Below are 19,841 nucleotides of genomic sequence, written 5' to 3'. Positions count from 1 at the left end.
TTCAGCTTCTATTTGGTCATTCTGATGAAATAAAACAACCCTAAAGGCAGTGTGGTCCTTCCTCTTAAATTCCTCTGCCCAGCACTGCAAACCCATCACACACGGCTTAAAGGTGCTTTGGCTCAAGCACAGGGGTCTGGGCCTGTGGGTAATGGCATTGGACCTAGGGTTACAAAGATAACTGCAGCAGTTTTCCCCCATGGCCATCCCTCTGGTCTTGCAAGACAGCTTTGGAGATTTGATCCATTTTCTGTCTTTCAGTAGAAATGGTTGTAGAGACCACATAATGATCTTTTTTGTGCATGCAATATTTTGTAGATAGGGATCTGTATATGTAGAGACAGGGAGACAGCTGTTTTATGGGAAGGGGTCACTAGTGACCCTGGCATCCACACAGACCAGCTTCCAAAACACTTGGGTGACAGATTTTTGAAGATATTTCATCTTCTCACAGAGACCTACGGCCCTGATAGACAACAAGATTCTCTTCCACGGTGCCCTCTCCAAAATGTGTAGTTAAGCAGGTTAGTTGCTATTTCAGTGCACTTTCCCTAGGCAGCCTGTATTGTCCAAGGAGAGAGAGAGATGCTCTATCTCCCTTGATCATATGGGCACAGGTGAGATATTAAGATCCTACCAAGCCCATGACTCAGAGCCCAAAGCCAGACATAGCCACAAGTCCAAAGCAAAGGGTGAGTGCTTACGGTAAGCTTGCTGCACCCTGCATTACCTTCAAGGGCAGATGCTGCTCTCAGTTAGAAGGTGGTAGCCAGCAGGATCGTTCCTGGCAGAGTCTGGACCCATGACATGGAGCTTTCCTTCCTACAGAGCAGGTCTGAGTACCAGCAGAATGGCAGCAGTCAGCAGCTGAGAGGTGATATGAGTCTGCTCCTAAGTTGCCTATTAGCTGCATCCTTTTCAAATTGCAGAAGACAGCTTTGTAAAGTAAGCTGTTTCACCACCAGCATTCAAGGTCTCATGGCATTTCAAGGCCTCAGATACTCCAGCTATAGCCATGCTTAGGGCTTGTACAATTTAAATGGAATGCAAATCAAAGCTCAAACTCAGTCCCTGACCACGGCTTAATGGACAATGCAAACATTGCTGTCGTCTTGGTAGGTCAAAGGACCTATAGTGGAACATGCTGAAGAGAAAAAAAAAAAAAAGCAAAGAAGAATGGCTTTGAAGTTTTGCTGATAAATTTAGATCTTGATTTTAAAAAGTGAAAAATAAGAAACAAATAAGCTGTTGATTTTATTTCAAAGCTCTGGGTTTAGATGATAAGGTTTGCTTTTAAATGTGAAAATATTTTTTTTAATTGTGGGAGAGTGTCACCCCTTCTTTCTAAAAATACAGGAAAAAATGTTGATGGCAGGAGAAAATATTGAAAGACTGTCTTAACAAGCAAAAGTAAAATCTGCATTGACATTAATTCTGTAATAATAATTCCTGACAGATACTCCTTAGTTTATTTGAAATCCAAAATTCAACAGAATCATGTTACTCTGGATGTCATAATCACTATTATCTTTTTTGTCTTGTTACAGTTCTGTTTGAAATTGATATAAGGGGAATTTGCTTTGCTTTGACTTCTCTCTCTCTCTCTCTCTCTCTCTCTTTTTTAAGGTCAACCCAAATTAAAACATACTCTTGGGATAATGCCCAGGTTATTTTGGTCGGTAACAAATGTGACATGGAGGATGAACGAGTAATCTTCACCGAGAGAGGCAAACATTTAGCAGAGCAACTTGGTAAGAAAAGAAATTACAAAAGCTTTATGATTGCTTGTGAGAATGCACAAAGTAATGTCATTAATTCCTACAGTACTTGTAATGAAGTGTTCATTATACATTCACTGGAGTCGTATACCACCTCCCATTTCTTTCTGAAGGCTGAGGTATGAACTGTCCTTGTTGATATCACTAATATTGTAGCATCATTAGGATATGTGTCCAGGGATGACCTTATGCAAAGCTGTAATATGTCTGTCATCTAAAAGTGTCCACAAGACTAGGGCTGGCCTGGCTCAGAGGCTGGCTTAGACTAAAGACATAGCTGAATAAATGTTCCTTATGCTGCTTCTTAGATAGGAATTACATTAAGGCCTTTGTGATAAGTAGCAAGATTTGGTGTGTGTCTGCACATATATATTAGGTTTAGATAGTTACAGCTATAGGCAGATACATCCTAGCCAGGGAAAAATAAGAAAAAAAGAAACCCACAAGAAAAAGGAGAGAAGAGACTGAAGAAACAGCTTGTCCCAAATGTGAACTAGACTATTCTGCAAGTTGAGAACATTTGGATTATGATTGCCAGTACCAATAATCCAAAACAGAAAGACACCAATATCCAACTGCTGGCAGTTCACCTACTACATGTTTACATAGGTGTAAATAACATGAACCTCTGTTTGATAAAGTCTCCCTCTAGGAGGCAACTGTTATCCACACAGAAAATTACAGAGCTGTGAACATCTCTGTTCTTTCTGTTTCTGCCCAGAAGTGATATCCTTTCATACTATGACATGTTTTTCAGATGACACTGGCCAAACTGTAATGGAAAATCTCCAGAGCACCACCATAATGCTACTACCTGGCCCATTTTTCTCTTTAAAATTTGCTGATCTCTGGAGACCATGCTCAGCAGCTGTGCAAGTCAAGCCCTAGCATCACTGGAGGCTGATTTCTGTGCTGTACTGGGCATGGGTTTGTTACTCTTTTTAATACTGACTGTGGTAAAGGTTCAGTCTGGGAACATGTGTGTAACTAAGATCACCTTGTCACTATTCCTATATAGGTGTTTAGGGGAAAGGCTGTTGTAAGAGTAACTGCACGGGAAACAGAGAGGTGGTGGCATTTCACCGTATACCACCAGTGCTGGATCTAATCCCATGCTGGTTCTTAATTTAAATATATTCTATATTATATATAGATGACCTTATTTTTTAAAAATTATTTTTCTAGTTGTACAATTGCTTGTCCTGGTAAATAATTTCATCAGAATATCTTCATATCACATCTGTCTAAATAAACATTGTGTATGTGTAAAAGCACATCTCAAAAGTATACATTAAAAATTACCATAAATAAGTCCTTGAAAGGTGACAAAAAATATTTAACAGTAGGTTATTTCTGGAAAAATTACCAAGACCTGTGAAGACCAGAGTTTCTAAAACTGTTTGCAACAAACCCAAACTGGCTACCATTGCACCTGCTTTAACAGAGGGTATTTTTCTTTGCAGAAGTACCTGTCATATTACCATATTTCTATAATCTGTTCTTCCCTCAGTAAGCATTTCTAATATTTATTCATTTTACTAGGAGCTAGGGAAGTGTATTCCAAGAAGAATGAAATCCAAAAAATGTAACTGTACCCCAAATTTAGACCAGTCACTAAAATGCCTGGCAATAAACATAAATTTGAAATGTAGATTTTGAAAATTATTTTCTTTTTTAAATTCCATAACTAATCTTAATTTCTCTTCCTCAAACTGTTTTTCTTTAGAATGATTAATGCAGTAAGTTGACAAGAAATCCCCAAGGTCATGAATTTAGCAAGACGAGAAGAAACTCTGCATGTTGTACAGTTAAGAATTCTCAGCTGTAATAACCAATGCTTGCAAAAAAAAGAGTAATGAGATAGATATCAAAACTCATCTTTCAGGCTTTAAAGCAAACTCTAGCTCCTGGGACTTAGAATTCAGTTTTTATGGAAGTAGATTATCCTCTCTTTCCATCTTTATCTACTCTGGGGTTTTCCTTTCTCAGATATACGTCCTGTGGCTACCTCAAGGGCAGATTATTGTATTGGATAAATTGTGGCTCTGATCCAGTATGATGTTTACTGTACTCAGACTGCATACACAAGTGTTTATATGTTTCCTGTACAGTTGCAATAATTTCTTAAATCTGCTCAGAGATTGTGGGAGGTGCTGTCAGGAAAAGCAAGAATGTGAGTTTTCCTGAACTGTAGTCAGTGCTCTGGCCATGCTGGACGGTATGAAAGGCATGTGTTGTGCCAGACACTTGGGACTGTCTTTTCTTTCTCTGACAGTGACTTGGTAACATCTCTTGTGGGCAAGTTTTAAAAATAATGTTACAGATTTATGTGTCCAGCAAGGCATTTTAAGACTTTTGGCCCTTTGAATACCAGTCTGCAACACTGATTGCAGCCACAACTACAAGCAAGCACAATGCACAAGCATTGTACAAAGAGCATGTTGTGAAACATTGTTCTCAAGTGTGGTTTTATCTTCAGCTCTGGTTTATTTAAGTCACTGAGAAAATGAATACATGTACATTTTGGGCTGGGTTTTCAAAAGGTCAAAAAGAGCACCAGGCATTTAACCCTCCTGGAAACATGATGTCCTGTTGATGACAGCGTTATCAGCAAATTGTACCTCTTTTGTGGCTGCTGATTTCTTTGAAAAGTGTGGCCTTCAACTTTATTAACAAGGTATAATCAATCATTTCTTTCAATCTCAGTGCTGGCTTATTTCTGAAGTGTAACCCAAACAAGCGGTTTAGATCAACCAGCAATAGGCCTTGTTATATGAGAACGTTTGGCTAAACTAGCCAAGTACCCTGTGGTAGCTCCAAGTACCTCTCCCATAACCCTAATGGAAGTTCACAAAAGAAAGAAGGAATTGTTAAGAAAACTGGATTTGACCTTGAAGGGAAATGAACAGAATGTTTATAAAGACAGAATTTGTCTCATTTCCATTTAGATTTTTTAAAATACCGTAGCTGCACGCAGTGGTAGTGGCTGGAAGCAGATGCCTTGTGAAAGGTATGCAAGGGCAAACATACAGCAATACTTTCCTAGACTGCAGCAAATTATATTTGTGTGTCTCATGAACCAAAGGTAATACCTTTGTATTCAATTGCCCTTTCATGACGATTTTTTCATGGGCTTGTCCAATGATGTCTTTGAAACCATATAAAATTTTAGCCTCCACAACATCTTCTAAATGCGTACAATTTGAGTTATCTGCTTCTGCTTTGAAACAGCCACTTGCTAGTTTTGTCTGATGTTTCTTCACAGTTGTATTCTGAAAAACAGTGAACAACTGTTTGCTGTTCCCTGCTCTGTAACACAGTTGGTTTCAGAGACCTCTAACATACCCCTCCTTTTTCTCCAGGCTGAAATTCCCAGACTATTTCATCATTCTGGACACAAAGGTTGTCTCCCACCTTAGCCATTCCTTGTCACCCTAGGCAGTACTTTTTGAAAGTGGTACAGTCTTTCTTCAGAAATTAGTTCATGGTTGTTTAACATTATAGCATACTTACAAGAGTAATGTTAGAACAAGGTGAAAACAGGCAGGATCAAATAAATTCAGTTGAGTCATGTAACTACTTCACAGGGATATCATACCAAGAAAATACAGAAACATACAAACCAGCCAGTAGACAGAACTGATTAATGTAATGTTAATGTTGACATGGGAATCACACCAAACACATTTAAACAAATTTATTCACTAATCACTACAAAAAGGAAAAAAAAAAAAAAAAAAGGTTTGGAACATAATATTTGTTATATTTTGTCTCTTCATAAATATTTATTCTGAGCACTACATGCATTGGCTATTGAGTGAAACCCCAATACAGTCAGCATTTACATGCTTTGAATCATTTTAGTAAAAAAGGCTTGGAACTTCTTGCAAGCAAAACGCATGCATACTTGCCAGCTGTATTACACAGCTTTTCTGATATACACATCTCACCTGAGTTCAAAGCTTCATAAATTCATAAAAGTTTGGTGTCACTTGTCAGAAAAGAAATGAAAAGAATGACTCACAGATGGCATGAATGTCTTGGTTCCTTTTATTTGTGATTTGTATGGTATATTGTGATCTACATTCTGCCAAAGGATTAACAGGCAGAGGTGTACACAGAGCTTTGAACAGACTGAATAACAGCACGTGTAAATGAAATGGGCAGTTACATATGTGGTTTGACATACAGCTTCTCCATTTATTTATGACACAGTGCTGTGCATGCCAATTCGTTATGTAATTTTATGTGTTCTTTGGTTGCTCACATGCTTCTGTACAAGTCCTATCTGCTACGTATGTGCTACAAATTATTTCAACACTCATTAGTCTTTAATTGCAAATACTGCCATTACAGAGTATGTTATATCTTTAGGATCAAGGGCCTTAAGGTTGCTGCAAAAGTACAATCCTGTCATAGGTACAAACCATGTCTATTGTGCTCTTGCTGCACCAGGTACTAGGGGAGTACTGCAAGATCTACCCCAGATATCTGGCCACCTTTTCTGTACGGTTCTGTTTGTCCTATCCCACCTTTTTTGCTCAAGTTAAGACTCTGGTAAATATAGCTATTGTATCATAGAAATGTTGGCTGGAACAGTTCAAGCTTGTCTTCAAGAAAGCATAGTTATTGTGGGAACACACCCTTGAGGACATCTGTTAAACATAACATCAGGGGTGGTAAATAAAATTGTCTTCGTTGTGGACAAACACTCTGAAACCAGAAGGTCTTCTTGATCACCTGGTGAAACATCAGCATAGCTCTTGTCTTGTCCACAGTATTGTCTGTGGAATTGTGCTTAAAATTTGCTAGCTAGTGTGTCCTCTTGATGTCACATTTTTCTCTGGAAGATGAGATGGTGCAGAATGTTTGTCCCTTTGCATATGGGTCTGCTTTCTGGGTTTTTTTCTTCCTTATTTTTTGAAAGCAGGCATAAACAAGTGTTAATAAGTATTGATGAAAAAGCTTTTATGGAGCCAGGGCAAGTGGGAGGCACAGAGGGAACAAAGTCAGTAATTCAGGCTGTTTATGTGTTTGAAGGCAGCTATCCAAACTGCTCTGCATGCATTATAGCTCCCCAGGTGAACAGCAGCACCATGTCAGTGTTCTGGTTGGCCCCTGCTGCTCGAGTGCTCTGTGAGGGCTGCCGAGAGCTTACCAGCTTTCTTTGAGTCAATACTATTGGGAAGGAGATAGATAAGGGAAAGAGACATAATGTAAGGACAGCAAAGGGAAAAACTGAATTAAACACAAAAATGGCATTTAAATTAGAACATCCTGATGCATGTTCCACAAACATTGTTCGTATGTTCAGGCAGCACTCTGGTATTTTGGATTTTCTCAGCCTCAGTTCTGTTCTGCCTCACCTATGTTCTTGCCTCCTGGGCTTTGTCATATCTTTGCAATAATCTGCTCTGCCTGTCTCATCCAGCAGTACAGATCTTCACGGGTGGTGGTGACGTGAAATTCTTTGAGCTCTGCTGCCCTGAGCATCACCAGAGAGTTGCCTCACTTCAGGCTTACACTCACATGGAAAATCTCTTCTCTCCATTAATAATGAGCAGTGGAAAAAAAAACTGAAGAAAGTACTAAAAGGCATAGGTCTCAGGCCCTTATACACAAGCATTTTAGAAGCTTAGGGTGTCTGAGCATTATTAGTAAAATAATTGCAAGATGAGTCAGGAGGAGAGGAGAGGTCCACAGGGGGAAAGGTCTGCAAAATATTCCATAACAAAATGGAAAACAACCAGAATTCAGGTATTTTTTTCCAGGCACACTGCTAGGAAAAAAGCCCCATATCTCTGAAACTGTTCCACAGACAGTGTTACTGTTAAACAAAACAAAACTCAAAAAAACCAAACCCACCACTATAATTTATTGGGATCTTTTGCATAAGGTAGCACTCATGTAGGGAATTGAATCCCCTGCGTAGGACAATTAGTTGCTGTCCAGATGGCAACAGCACTGTTGCAAGGGTCTTTGCAATGGTGTCTTCAGCTGCATCAAATGAGACTCTGAACTCCTGTTCTGCTGAATTCTTGTAAACCAGCTGGTCCTATGTGCCCACTACATACCATGATCCTGTGGCACTGATTACTTTAAACTGTGCACAAAGCATCTCTTAACTGTCTTAGCTGGCTTCAAAGGACCATTCTGTGTGACCATTTCTGCATATGCCAGAAGAGTATCCAAAGACCATCTGCAGCTGAATCCACACTACAGCAGCGACTGCCTGGGAGGAGCCCACCAGCATACCCTGTTCTCTACTTGGCATGTTTGCCAATGCAGTTAAGAATATAAATAGTTCCTATCAGGTTGCCTATGCACAACAGGGGCTGTGCATGCGACAATCTCCAGAACTGTACAAACAAATTCCCACCTGTACAGTTCCTTTAAAGAATGAAGCACATACTTTGTTGTGGAGGCAGCTGGGAGTTCAGTCACTTTCTCACAGGTCAGTGCATTCTCTCATCTGTGCAGTATCTAGCTAGGGAGGTCGTGGATCACCCAGGCAATTAATGACTAAGTTGATGGGTTGTGTATACAGGCATAGCCTGATACCCAGCTACACCTGTACTGTAATGGCAATTTCCTTCTTTTATCAAAATCATCACTGAAATTCCACAGATTTCATCACAGTAGTAGTGTCTATTTTTTATTGTATTTGAATAAGCATGTTTGTGCTTGAACATTCTGTAAGCCTCTATTTTATCTGGAGAATGGATGCTTCTCAGTTTTTCACAGTGTTCTTATGCAGAACATCCTCACCATGATGATGGGCCTGTTTTCTTGATCCTGTCCATGTTACAGTATTTCCTGATGTGGCTGTCCTTACTTCTTTGTGATTTTCCCTTTCACTTCCTGCTTTTCTCTGTCCAGATGTCTTACCTACTTGTCATATTTGCCACTTCATGACCATCTCATGTGCCAGTTATTCTGCCTTCCTATTGGTAAAAACTACTCCCCTCATAAATGTCTTTAAGATTCGTCTTCTTCCTGTTGTCTTCTCCAAGGCTTTGTTGTGCTGTTTCTCAGGCATTCTCTCATTGTCCCTCAACCCTCCTGCCCTCTGGTCCTGCCTGTTCCTCTTTGGAATGGCTGCTTTCCTCCTGCACTCTGTGGAGTGGAAACTAACAGACCACGATGCTGTGCTACAGCTGCAGCTGGGTTTCACCACAGAGCACTGAAAATGTGGAGGATCTTCCTTCCTTCAAGCAGTCCCCAAGGGATCTGAACAGTCTTCTCCTGTGTGGAGCTCTGAAAGAGGGCTGAAGCCACCAACAAGTGAGGCTACACTGGCTTTCCCCATTTTCCTTCTAGTTTAGAACAAAGGAGATGTGATTCAAACCTCCTTTCAGTATATAATTTCTGTAGATGGTCTTTCATTATGTACAGTTTTCCTGCTTTCCAGAGAAATGTGGAAAGGAAAAGTTTTCACAGCAACTGTGAAATGTAAATATGTTTCACTCATACCTGTGAGGTTATCTTTACACTTCTTGAAGACATTGATAGAAGTTGTATGACCAAAACCCTGTGCAATATTTATACCTTTTATTATCTAAACTACCTATGAACACTAAGTTTGACCAGTGTTTAGATCCTATGCATTTAAACAATTCAGCACTTTGTAACATTTCAGCACAAGGCACGTTATGTACATTAAAACCATGAAGAAAGTTCAGAACAGAGTTAAGTTTTTGCATTGGTTATTAGTACACGTTGGGATATCACACCAAACTAAACATAATTATCTGCTGTAATTCTAGGCTAGTATTCAAACATGCAACAGCCACATGGTAAGCAGATAAAGGACTGAATGTGCAGATTACATCCTGTTTAGATGGCATATTGAATACATAGTACTCATGTGATCCAAGTAGTGGCATTTAAATTTCAAGTGGCCTTTCAAAGCAGAAGATTAGCCCATTTACTAGGAAAAAACCACAATAATATTAAAAAAAAAAAAAAAAAAGTTGGGTTTTGCCATTCTGCCAAGAATTTCAAGTGATTGACATTTGATTACTGGGATTTTTCTCATAATTAATCATGGTGGTAGTTGTACATTGTTATTCAGATTTAATCAGTAAGAATCAAAATAGTTTTGCAGAGGCTAAGCCACTTCTGTAAAATTACCAGTGAATTAGATGTTTTGTAAACTGGTTTAATATTGAACCCTTAGGTAGTGGAAAGACAGAGGCAGAAGAAAGTTTTCAGTTACCAGGCAATGCTCAAATGAAGAATGTAGTAACTGTGTGAAAAGGTGTAGCATGGAGGAAAAGGCTTAGAAAACAAACAAATCTAAAAAAAAAAATGTTTTGCAAAAGAAGCAAAAACATGGGAAGACCCAGTCAGTCCTAGCAGAAGCCTGCTGGATTGCTTCCAGTGTCCCTTCTGGGTTAAGGATAGCTCTAATTTTTGCCTTTGGAGTAGTTGTTGGGAATGGACAGATAAAAAGTCCTTCTGTATAAATTAATTAAGGAAGATTTCTTTCTTATGTGTATTTGTGTAATTATTTTTTTTATTAGTTTGGTTTGTGGGACTGGGAGTCCCTTTGGTCCCACAGATTCACCTCTAACTGAAGTAGATTGCAGAAATCTTCCCTTGTCTTGCTTGATTTTTTACCTGGTTATTTTCAAACACAGTTGTCTCTTTTGGAACCAGGTTAATGACACGATGGAAGTGACTGTTTACAGCTAAATAATGCTCAGAGTAACACAATAGTTAGAGATGGAGCCGTAGATTATTCCTTCCCAATGGCTGGATACATAGGGCATTTCTAAAATAATAATACTCTCAAATTCCTTTCAATCTTTAGATTAAACTGTTTTAAAGTAGAGTTTGTCTAAGGGAATGTATCAAAAGTCTTGATTTTATCTGGCTTAATATAAAGCAAATAGCAGTAGTGTAATTACTCTGGTTGTGTTACAATTTCAACTGCTCTTCCAATATCACTCTTTTGTATGTGTGCTCTCACACATTTGCTTTCTGAGTGTCTCTTCACTCTTTCTGGCCCAAAAGATGTTTGTATATTTGTTGGAGATAGTGGAATATGCATCAAACCTGTTGTTTATTTTCTTAGGATTTGAGTTTTTTGAAACAAGTGCCAAGGACAACATTAATGTCAAGCAGACGTTTGAGCGACTTGTGGATATCATCTGTGACAAAATGTCGGAAAGTCTGGAGACGGATCCCACCATTGCTGCCAGCAAGCAGAACACACGGCTAAAGGACACCCCTCCTCCACAGCAGCCCAACTGTGGCTGTTAATGCAGCTATCAGCGACAGCAGCTCCAGTGTGTTCTGTTGCCAACAGAGTATTTATGAATGGTCTATATGCCTTTATTTATACTGTCTTATTAATTCATTTGGGAGAAAAGTCTTTTATTTTACAGCTGGTCGAGTATGCATATGGAGATGGAGAGGTTATTAGTCTGAAAGGACGATCCATTTTTTAGCATCTGGCTTTTGCATGCAGGATGGCTATTAGTTTCTCTTTTCTTTTTTGCTGTTTTACATTACACTAACTTCAGCTGGTGCCATGTCCTCAGACCACATTTGCCTAGAATTGACGCTTGCTTCATCAGTTTCAAATTACATAGTTGAATCCTTAGGGTAATGGCCAAGGTGTTTTAGAATAAGCTTTCAGATGCCCCTTATATTTTCTCCTGATTGAAAATAAATTTCGAAGCATTCCTCTAGTGAGCCCATCCCTCATTCTGCCCAGATCATTTTTCTAAGGGACACTTCCTGGATCATATTGCCTTGGAAAATCTACACATTATGTTACGTATCCTGGCTGATTGGAAAATGTGGAAGTTAGAAGTTCGTTCCTGGACCCAAAGCAACCAAATTTCCCTGTGAGTTTCCAACTGGATAAGAGTATTCAGTGCAGACCATCAGAGATATTAGGTACTTCATCCTGTTTGGGTAGCTAGTGTGTTTACATTTCCATGGGAGTTGCACACCTATCTAATACTTTTCTGAAACTGAACTTAAATTTCTTATTCTATCATTAAGGAGATCCCAGTAGTACCTACCCCAGTAATGGAGGGTGGACTAGCTCTTTACGTTTCTACCTGCATGAGATATTAAACACACAGGTCTATATTACTCCTGACAGAAGCAAATCCATTATGTTCAGTTGTTCATGGCCAAAAACTCTCTTGTCATGTTGCTGTCAAACCTCCATAAGTTTTCAGGAACTTCACCTGTCATTCAGTCACTGAGACAACCATCAGAACACTGGCCTGTATGTTACCCAGACCTATTGCAGAAGTGGTGCCAGTGTCAGTGAACAGGAGTTTGGCCTCATTTTTAATTTGATGAGAACATCTATTTGGAAAAGACAACCAGAATTTCACAGAACTTTTAAAAACTTTAGGAGTAATAAAATATTGTCAACATTTCTTGCGTTAGGCTGAATACATTCATAAGATCAGCAAAAGGCTGTGTAGATAGCAGAATAAAGTGCACAGTCTTTTTTAATAGTGTTAAAAATTATTCCTATTTCACAGTTTTTGAAAGTATTCCTCTAGTAATTGTTGGCAGTTTCTTACATCTGTGCCCTGGAGTACTTCATATAACGGCTTTACATGCACCACAGTGACATTTTTTAACTAAGTAACATCATTGAATAAGTATTAACTGTTTTATTTTTACAATTAGACAGAATCTGGGACAAGGCTGACATTTCTTAAACTGTATGCAATGGCAAAAATTGGAAGACAAAGAAGGGAAGTAACACAAGGTACTGCCAACTGCTCACAACTGCAAAGAAATCCCTCTACACACAACTTTTTTTGAAGGTCATTTATGTAACTCCTGAAACACACTAAGAGAAAATGGTCACTTTTTTGGGTTGGGGTTTTTTTTTTTTTCTGATTAAATAATCTACATACACTTTGACACAGTAAAAATTACTTCCAAACAAGGCATATTAGACGTGTACAATGGATATGCCACAGGGTGTTACATTGGCTGCCTAACTTAAATGAAACAATGTTCTTTCTTCAGTCTGGGCTTGTAAACCATGTCTGTCCTGTTAACTAGTTTACTTAAGCACTTATTTTCCTAGAAGACATGGAGACTGGACTGCGTTTGTTTACTTCCATGGAAAGAAAGCACTGTCCATTTTGGGGCTGATGAGCAGCCAAGTGGAAAATCATGTGCTATCCCAACCATAACTCTGCCTTTCTCCGGGGATGCTGCTTTTCTCTCCCCTGTCTAAGGCAGAATGCTGATAACTGTGCTGAGAGACTTTCATTAATACGTCTTCACCCAATAGGTACCAGCTGCTTCAGAAAAAGAAGTTGTAAGAAGCTGAGGAAGCTTTGTTTGAGATGGTAGGAAGTTTTCCATCCTTTTCTTGTTATGTGCAGTTATTCCCGCAGTAGAAAAAGGATCAGGGAAGCCTTGAGACAGCACACAGATTCAACCCTCAAGTCCTTTAGGAAAGGTTTCGTTTGTGTTATTAGTCTGAGCCGTCTCAGGCAAGGCGAGGAGAGAGGAGGATGTAGTCACATCTTACATGAGCTTGGCCATATCCTGAATCATGCAGCATGGCTAGAAGTGCAAGTATTCTTCCAGCTTTGCTCTGGGATGCTTGCTGCAAAATGGTCACCTCCTGTGCACAGTGTAACAAGGAGAAAAGATTCCAAGATGCCCCTTGCGACAGCCACACCTTGCCTGCACTCTATTGCAATGAATTGCAGACCCTCCTTGCCTCTTTATGACCATATAGACTCTAATCAGTGTTAGCAATACTTTATTAGCATATATCTTTTTAAACAAACTGAGTGATAGATAAATAGCTCTTTACTTACATAGGATTAATTAATTGCTTTTCATTTTACATCAAAAGTCTGGGCAGAAGAGCAACAGCAAAAACAAAGAGGGAGAATCTCTCCTTTGAGTTTCTGAGGCCACTAACCTCCCAGGCCTCCAGCATGTCTGACCTTCTGCATGGGATGGGGAGGATGGGGAAAGCAGCTGCCTGAGGAAGGTTGCTCATCACACTGCCAGCTGTGTGTGAAAAGGCTCGTCTGAAGTACAGCAGCAGAACTAGTCAGTATTGAAAAACTCCTAGGACCTTTGTACTGACACTCAGATATTGTCACAGAGTTCAGAATTAGTCAGTTTAATTTTTAAGATGTTCACATCAAATCCTCGGAGGTTTTCAAGATCAGACTGGCTAAAGCCCTGGGCAGACTGCTCAGACCTCTTAGCTGAAACTGTTTTGAGCAGGAGGTTGGAAAAGATGACCTGTTGATATCTCATCAAACCCAATTTATCCTATCATCCCTTCCTCTGAAATTGAAAATGTGTGGAAGTACACCTTTTCTTAACAATCAAGAGTTACCAGCTGTTGGAAAAGTAGGCTTTGATTTTCCATCACAGGTTGTCTTTTGAAGCCACAGCCTTCACAGTGATATTGAATTTTCTGCTGTAAAGTTTGGTCACATTTAGATCAGAGGCATCATGATCTCAGTACCTCTTTCAGCTGGAACCCGGCTATCGTAGAGAAATATGAGGGACAGAAAGGCTTTTGGAAAGTAGCTTACCATCCCTTCCCCAAACATTCTGAAAATGTGGCTTGAATTCTGAGGGAACTAGCAGGACTGGGATTTTCATTCTATTTAAAATTATGCTTTGGCCTTTTCATAGGGCAGGATATCCAAGGGCAGCCTGTGACAATCTAGTTCAGCTCATTCAACCTAGTTTGGCTCCTATTGACTTATGTGGTAAAACTGATATTTTCTTAAATGCAAGTAGAGTTAGGCTGAACAATTTTGGAAATCCCATCCCAACCTGATCAAAGGCCAAAATTTAAACAATCAGTGGCTCATTCTTCACACATACCCAACAGTCACTGATTATAAATTGTTGAAGGAGACAAGCAGGATTTGGTTAGATCCCTGATCTATCTGATATAGGACAGTTCTGTCAGGAGAAAGTACCAGACTGAACAGAGTTATATTTTAATGATGGAAGAGGGCTGGATCATTAAATTGAAACCTGGGGTAAGAGATCCAAAACTACTTTAAGCCTCATCACAATTCTTGGTGAAAAAGTACTCACACACTTTGTGCTAGTTTGTTGTCACTCCCAGCACAGAAATAGGACTGAATGTCATGGAGCATTTTTGGTCCAGCCACGGATAAACCCTTTAGCTGAGCCTTAGGCCACTTGGTGAGATACAGCAGCTGCCACACAGAGCACATTAAGTTTCTGAGATTAGATGCCTTTGGGCAGAGGGTCCTGAGCTCCATAGTGCCAGCTGAACTACACAATCCATTTTCCAGGTTATGATCTAGACTAAAGCTTTTAGCAGCAGGCTAATCCTGTGCATGGGTAACACACCAGCTTCATCATGCTCTGGCAGTGTCTTGCTTGCTGCATGCTCAAACTAGTACTCAGAAAATGCCTTGGGAGCACACAAGAGCATGGGATGTGACTGGTTCCTGCGGTGCCTCCTGGTACTGGCCTGATGAAAGCTAGCAAGCCCGGCTGGGTTGAACCTTCCGATGCGTGTTTTCAGTTCTAAGAGTTCATGTTCACAAGCGTTCTAACCTTATAACACAACTAACTTAATACTGTACCTTTTTGTAGTTGTTGTTGGTGGTGGTTTGTTTATTTAGACCTGTTTGTTTGGTGTTTAAAATACATATGAGTTAGCCTGATTTTCTGTCAAAAAAATACTCTTTTGCTCTGAACAGCTGTGTATGTGACTGTTACCTGGAACTGTTTGTTCCTTTGTGCTTATACTTAATGTAATGCCTAGAGAAACTACCTGAGCAACTACATTGATGTGGCCTTTCCAGAGCACCACTCTGAAAGATTTTCTTCGCAGCCTGCTCAGCTCTGTATATTCAGCTGTACCACCTGCACCTTCTTTATTTAAGGAATGAATTGCTATGTCAGGGTGCACAAAATCTGCTGGAGTCTGATCCCAACTTTGAGAATGCTTGGAATTCATCATTTTTAGGACAAAAATAGTGGTACATTACGTCTGATGGTGATGCCTTCATTTCTTCAATAGCAGATGAATGATGATGCATTTGCATTCCAAAAGAAGCCCCCCTCCAAAATTCCACCCCTCCCCAGCTAACCTTTTCTATATTTGTTTGTAAGAGGCAAGTTTTATTACTTGCATTTGTAAGGGCATCAAGTAAATTAATGTTCTGCTGATGAACAGATTCCTCCTTGGCCTGTGTCCTATAAACAGACACACAATGTGTGAGCCTAGTTCCTCTTTAGGATGTGAGACCATGAGTATGTAAATCCTCATAGATAAAGCCTCAGGGGGTGTAAAACAACATGTCTGCACTTATGCCAACAGGGGAGTGAGTTGCATTGATTTACATGATTTAATCCATACACTCTGGCTCCAGATTCTCCTTCGTTCATCATTTGTCAAGTCTCCCTTTACAGATGAAACTTGTTTCAATTATTTGAATGATTTCTACCAGTTTTCTTTATTAAGGGGTAAATGTAGTTTGCCTATGCAATTTCAGCTCTCATTTTCCTTTTTTTCTTCTTTTTTTTTTTTTTACTTTGTTTATCCATGGATTTTCATGGAAGCAGAAATTCTAACTATACATAGCAGTACATCTTTGACACTCATTCAGCTCCTGCTGTTACTTGTTCATGGTCAGTGCAGCCTTCCCCAAATGCCACAGTGAAATTTAGCCATAAATTCTCATTAGCACCAGAGATCAGCTTGGTGACATTTGCAGACCATAGGTTTATTACACATGGTTCCAACAGATGTAGATGGCTTATCATGTGTAGAATAAGGTGCCTGGTATTTGATTTAGGGGGAAACAAAAGTCCTAATCTTCTGATAACTTCAGGGTCATACATAAGATGCAGAAATGAAAGCTACAGATTCCTTACCACTTCTTGTGATAAATTTCCTCAAGTAATTCTGACATGTACCTGCAAGTAGTGTTGAATGAAATGTTTGTGCTGTAACTCCTGTTTAATATTTTGTCAGTAATGTCAGATGTGTCGTGGCTCAGTTGGAGTGTCAGAATATGTAACCTATATACTAGTGTTCGTGGAATTCAAATGTCTTAAATGTTGCATGAAAATATGTTATAAAAATAGATATGTTTTCTATTTTTGAATACCTCAAAACTGAGGGATAATGGGCCAATAAGTGCAATATTTAATTATTTACTCAGTGTATATAAACTTGTGTGAAAGGGAGAAGTGTCATGTATGTGTGATAAGCTGTTGATGATGCCTGCGTGGCTTAAGATTTCCAGTAGGTGTATGTGTCTTGTAGTAAAATTTATATAGTAAACACTTTACCAGTGTAGTGCAAGAACATTCTTAAGTCATTTAAACTATTTTTCATATATGAAACAATGGTAAAATATATTTGTATGTTTACTGCAAGTGCATGTCAATTTTACTTTTACAGTTGTGAGTGTCCTTTTTGAAAATTATCTTGTTAGACCAACACAAACGGGACAGTACTTTCAGTCAGAAGATACTTGCAACCATTTCTAAATTATCTGTGTGTATTTTTAAAGCATGTTCTCTAGAAGCATTAAAAGAACCTCCTAGAGATCAGCAGTTACGTTATTTATTCTTAAAAATCAGTATCATGCTTTGTCTGCCCATACTGCAAGATATCATGTGAGCATGTTTTCATTATCTGATACAGTTAACTCATAATACTTAAATGAAATACTAAATAGGAGTACCCAGTACTCTTGCAGATGACATGCAAAACTTCAGTTGGTGCCCTGAGTTAACATTTTTTTGAATTGTCACTTCTGCAAATTTTCTTAACTTTTCTAGATCCTAAAAGTGAAAGATACATCCTTAAATATATTGATCCACTCAACTGTTACATGGTCTTCACTGTTCAACAACTCTACCATTAGCAGTAAAGCTGAGGTATAAATGGAAACAAAATGTAGCCCAGAACTTAACCATGAAATTAAAAGGAGACCTCCACTAATTTCTTTTTCCTTTCCTGTTATCCTTGCATATTTCTAATAGTTCTCTAAGCATACAAGCAAGATCATCATTATTCAGCTAAACCCTTGGGTACATTTGGGACCTTAAACCCTGAATCACTGATCTGCCATCATGGGTTCCCAGCTGTGCCCACAGACTCGGCAGAGAGAAGTTCACTCTGTTAATTCTTGCTGCATCTCTGGTTTCAAAGGAATGTGTCATCTGCCTTAGGAATTTGCTAAATAGGTCACTGATTCTGAGCCAAGGGGAGTAACTGGTTTTACTGAACAATATTCATAACAAATTATTTTCATTAGTACCATGTTAAAAGGTAGATAAGTAGACTTCTAGTTTGATCCAATGCATTTTTGTGACAATGTACAAGGTTGAATTAGGTTTGGGGGTTATTTTAAATTAGCTTGATCAGGAAAAGAACAAAACTCTAAGACATACTGGAAACCAGTATCATGGTTTTCCTTTGCTATGTCATCAAATAGTTTCTCTGAGAAAGCTAAGTCGCCAGAATGCATTAAGTAGCACAGGACGTCACTTGCAATTATGTGAGCAGCCCTTAAATTCTCCCTGTTTTTATACCTTCTGCCATGAAAACTTCTGCAAAATTATACATACCAGAGTGAAATGAAAATGTACGTTGAGAGAAATTTGGGTTTGCTTAATAAAAAAATGAAATTCTCAACACCTTTGTAGCTGAGCAGCTGACAAAATAAGTCATAATATGAGATGCCACTTAAATACAGAAATACAGGCTGCTACTGAACTGAGGGTGCTTTAGCTAAACTTTTTATTGCTAAGTGACCTGACTATTCAAGGACTGGCAGATAATTTTACCCAGCATTTTTATTATTCCTCATAAACATGTGATTACCTGTACAGGGATAAATGCTTACCTTGAAACTACGTAGCTGTTCTGGCTCCCTCAAGCTAACTTGCTTGTCTAGTTGTTCTTGAAGAAAAGTTGAAGTACTTGCGTAGGATACATTTGTGAGGGGGTGAGATTCAATCTGTCCCTCCTCCCCCAACTTTTACTGCAATATAGTTACTGTGGTTCTAAAAAATATGTTAGTTTAAAATGCTGCTGGGTGATAAATTTTGTGAATCTTCTGCATACATCCATGGGAGCTCTTGTCTGAAAGTAAAGTACAAGTTTTATCCATGTGCAGAGTTTTAATTCTGTGTGGACGTAGAGACCATATGTATTCCATTGGATATTCTGTTTGTATGTGACTTCTGTATTCCAAGTGGATTTTGTTTGTTTAATTTTTTGTTGGAAGGTTGGTTTTTTTTTCCTTTTGCAATTATAATAAATATTCAAGAGACTATATTAATGAATATGTCGGCTGTGGTGACATGGTCTTAACTCCCTTCCTCCCTCTATTTATTTCATTTCACATATTAAAACTGGGAAAGGATTACTCCACTTTTGACAAAATAATGGACAACGATACCACATCTGCAATAATTAATTTCCTTAATATCCTCTCAGTAGCACTGGTGAGTTGCAGTTCTGTTTGAATACCACAGAAATCACTGGAGTCTTTGTCCTAGGAGTCTGCAGGAGAAAGACTAGGCATTCCCCTACTAAAAGCACACTGTTGTCTCAACCCACACACTGACCCTTTAAAATGGTGCAAAGTTTTTTATTTTTACGTTTCACTGTATAAACTGCTAAAAATCTGTGCCTTCTGGATGCTGTTATTACTTCGTCGTGTAATCTTAGCCCAAGTGAGCCGTCTCAATTGTTGTGGGTGGTATTCCACACAAATTGTGATATATCACTGTCCAGGTGTTGCTTTTTTCTAGACATACACATGCCCCTGTGCTAATTTCAGCCCTTCTGTGACTCTTTAATTTATTTTCCCTTCACTTAAGTCCTAATCTTCAACCAATCTGTTGAACAGGTCGCATCCTGTGCTCCCCAGATCCTGCTCGCAGCAGTCCACCTACAAACTCCTTTAGCATGTTCACTCTCATCGTTCCACTGTGTTTCAATCATGTTCCATTTTTTCTAGTATATTACATTCTTATCTACAGAGTAAGCATTGTCTGATTAATGCCTAGTTCTCACTCAAC

The 19,841-nt window shown here is 39.0% G+C and overlaps 1 protein-coding gene across 2 annotated transcripts in view; it reads left to right on the top strand.

The window, feature by feature from the left end:
• RAB3C (RAB3C, member RAS oncogene family) overlaps positions 1-19,096 on the top strand; it is a 136,929-nt gene extending 117,833 nt beyond the window's left edge. For both annotated transcript variants that reach the window (XM_037374053.1, XM_037374052.1), the window contains exons 4-5: positions 1,627-1,751; positions 10,858-19,096. In XM_037374053.1, the coding sequence (XP_037229950.1) occupies positions 1,627-1,751; positions 10,858-11,045 (313 nt within the window). In that variant the 3' untranslated portion in view covers positions 11,046-19,096. The remainder of the gene's footprint in view (positions 1-1,626; positions 1,752-10,857) is intronic.
• Positions 19,097-19,841: the final 745 nt, after the last annotated feature.

This window comes from Falco rusticolus, chromosome Z (genome assembly GCF_015220075.1).
Source record: "Falco rusticolus isolate bFalRus1 chromosome Z, bFalRus1.pri, whole genome shotgun sequence".
Lineage (NCBI taxonomy): Eukaryota > Metazoa > Chordata > Aves > Falconiformes > Falconidae > Falco > Falco rusticolus.
Note: the sequence above shows the minus strand (reverse complement) of the source record. Positions and strands in the feature narration are given on the sequence as shown.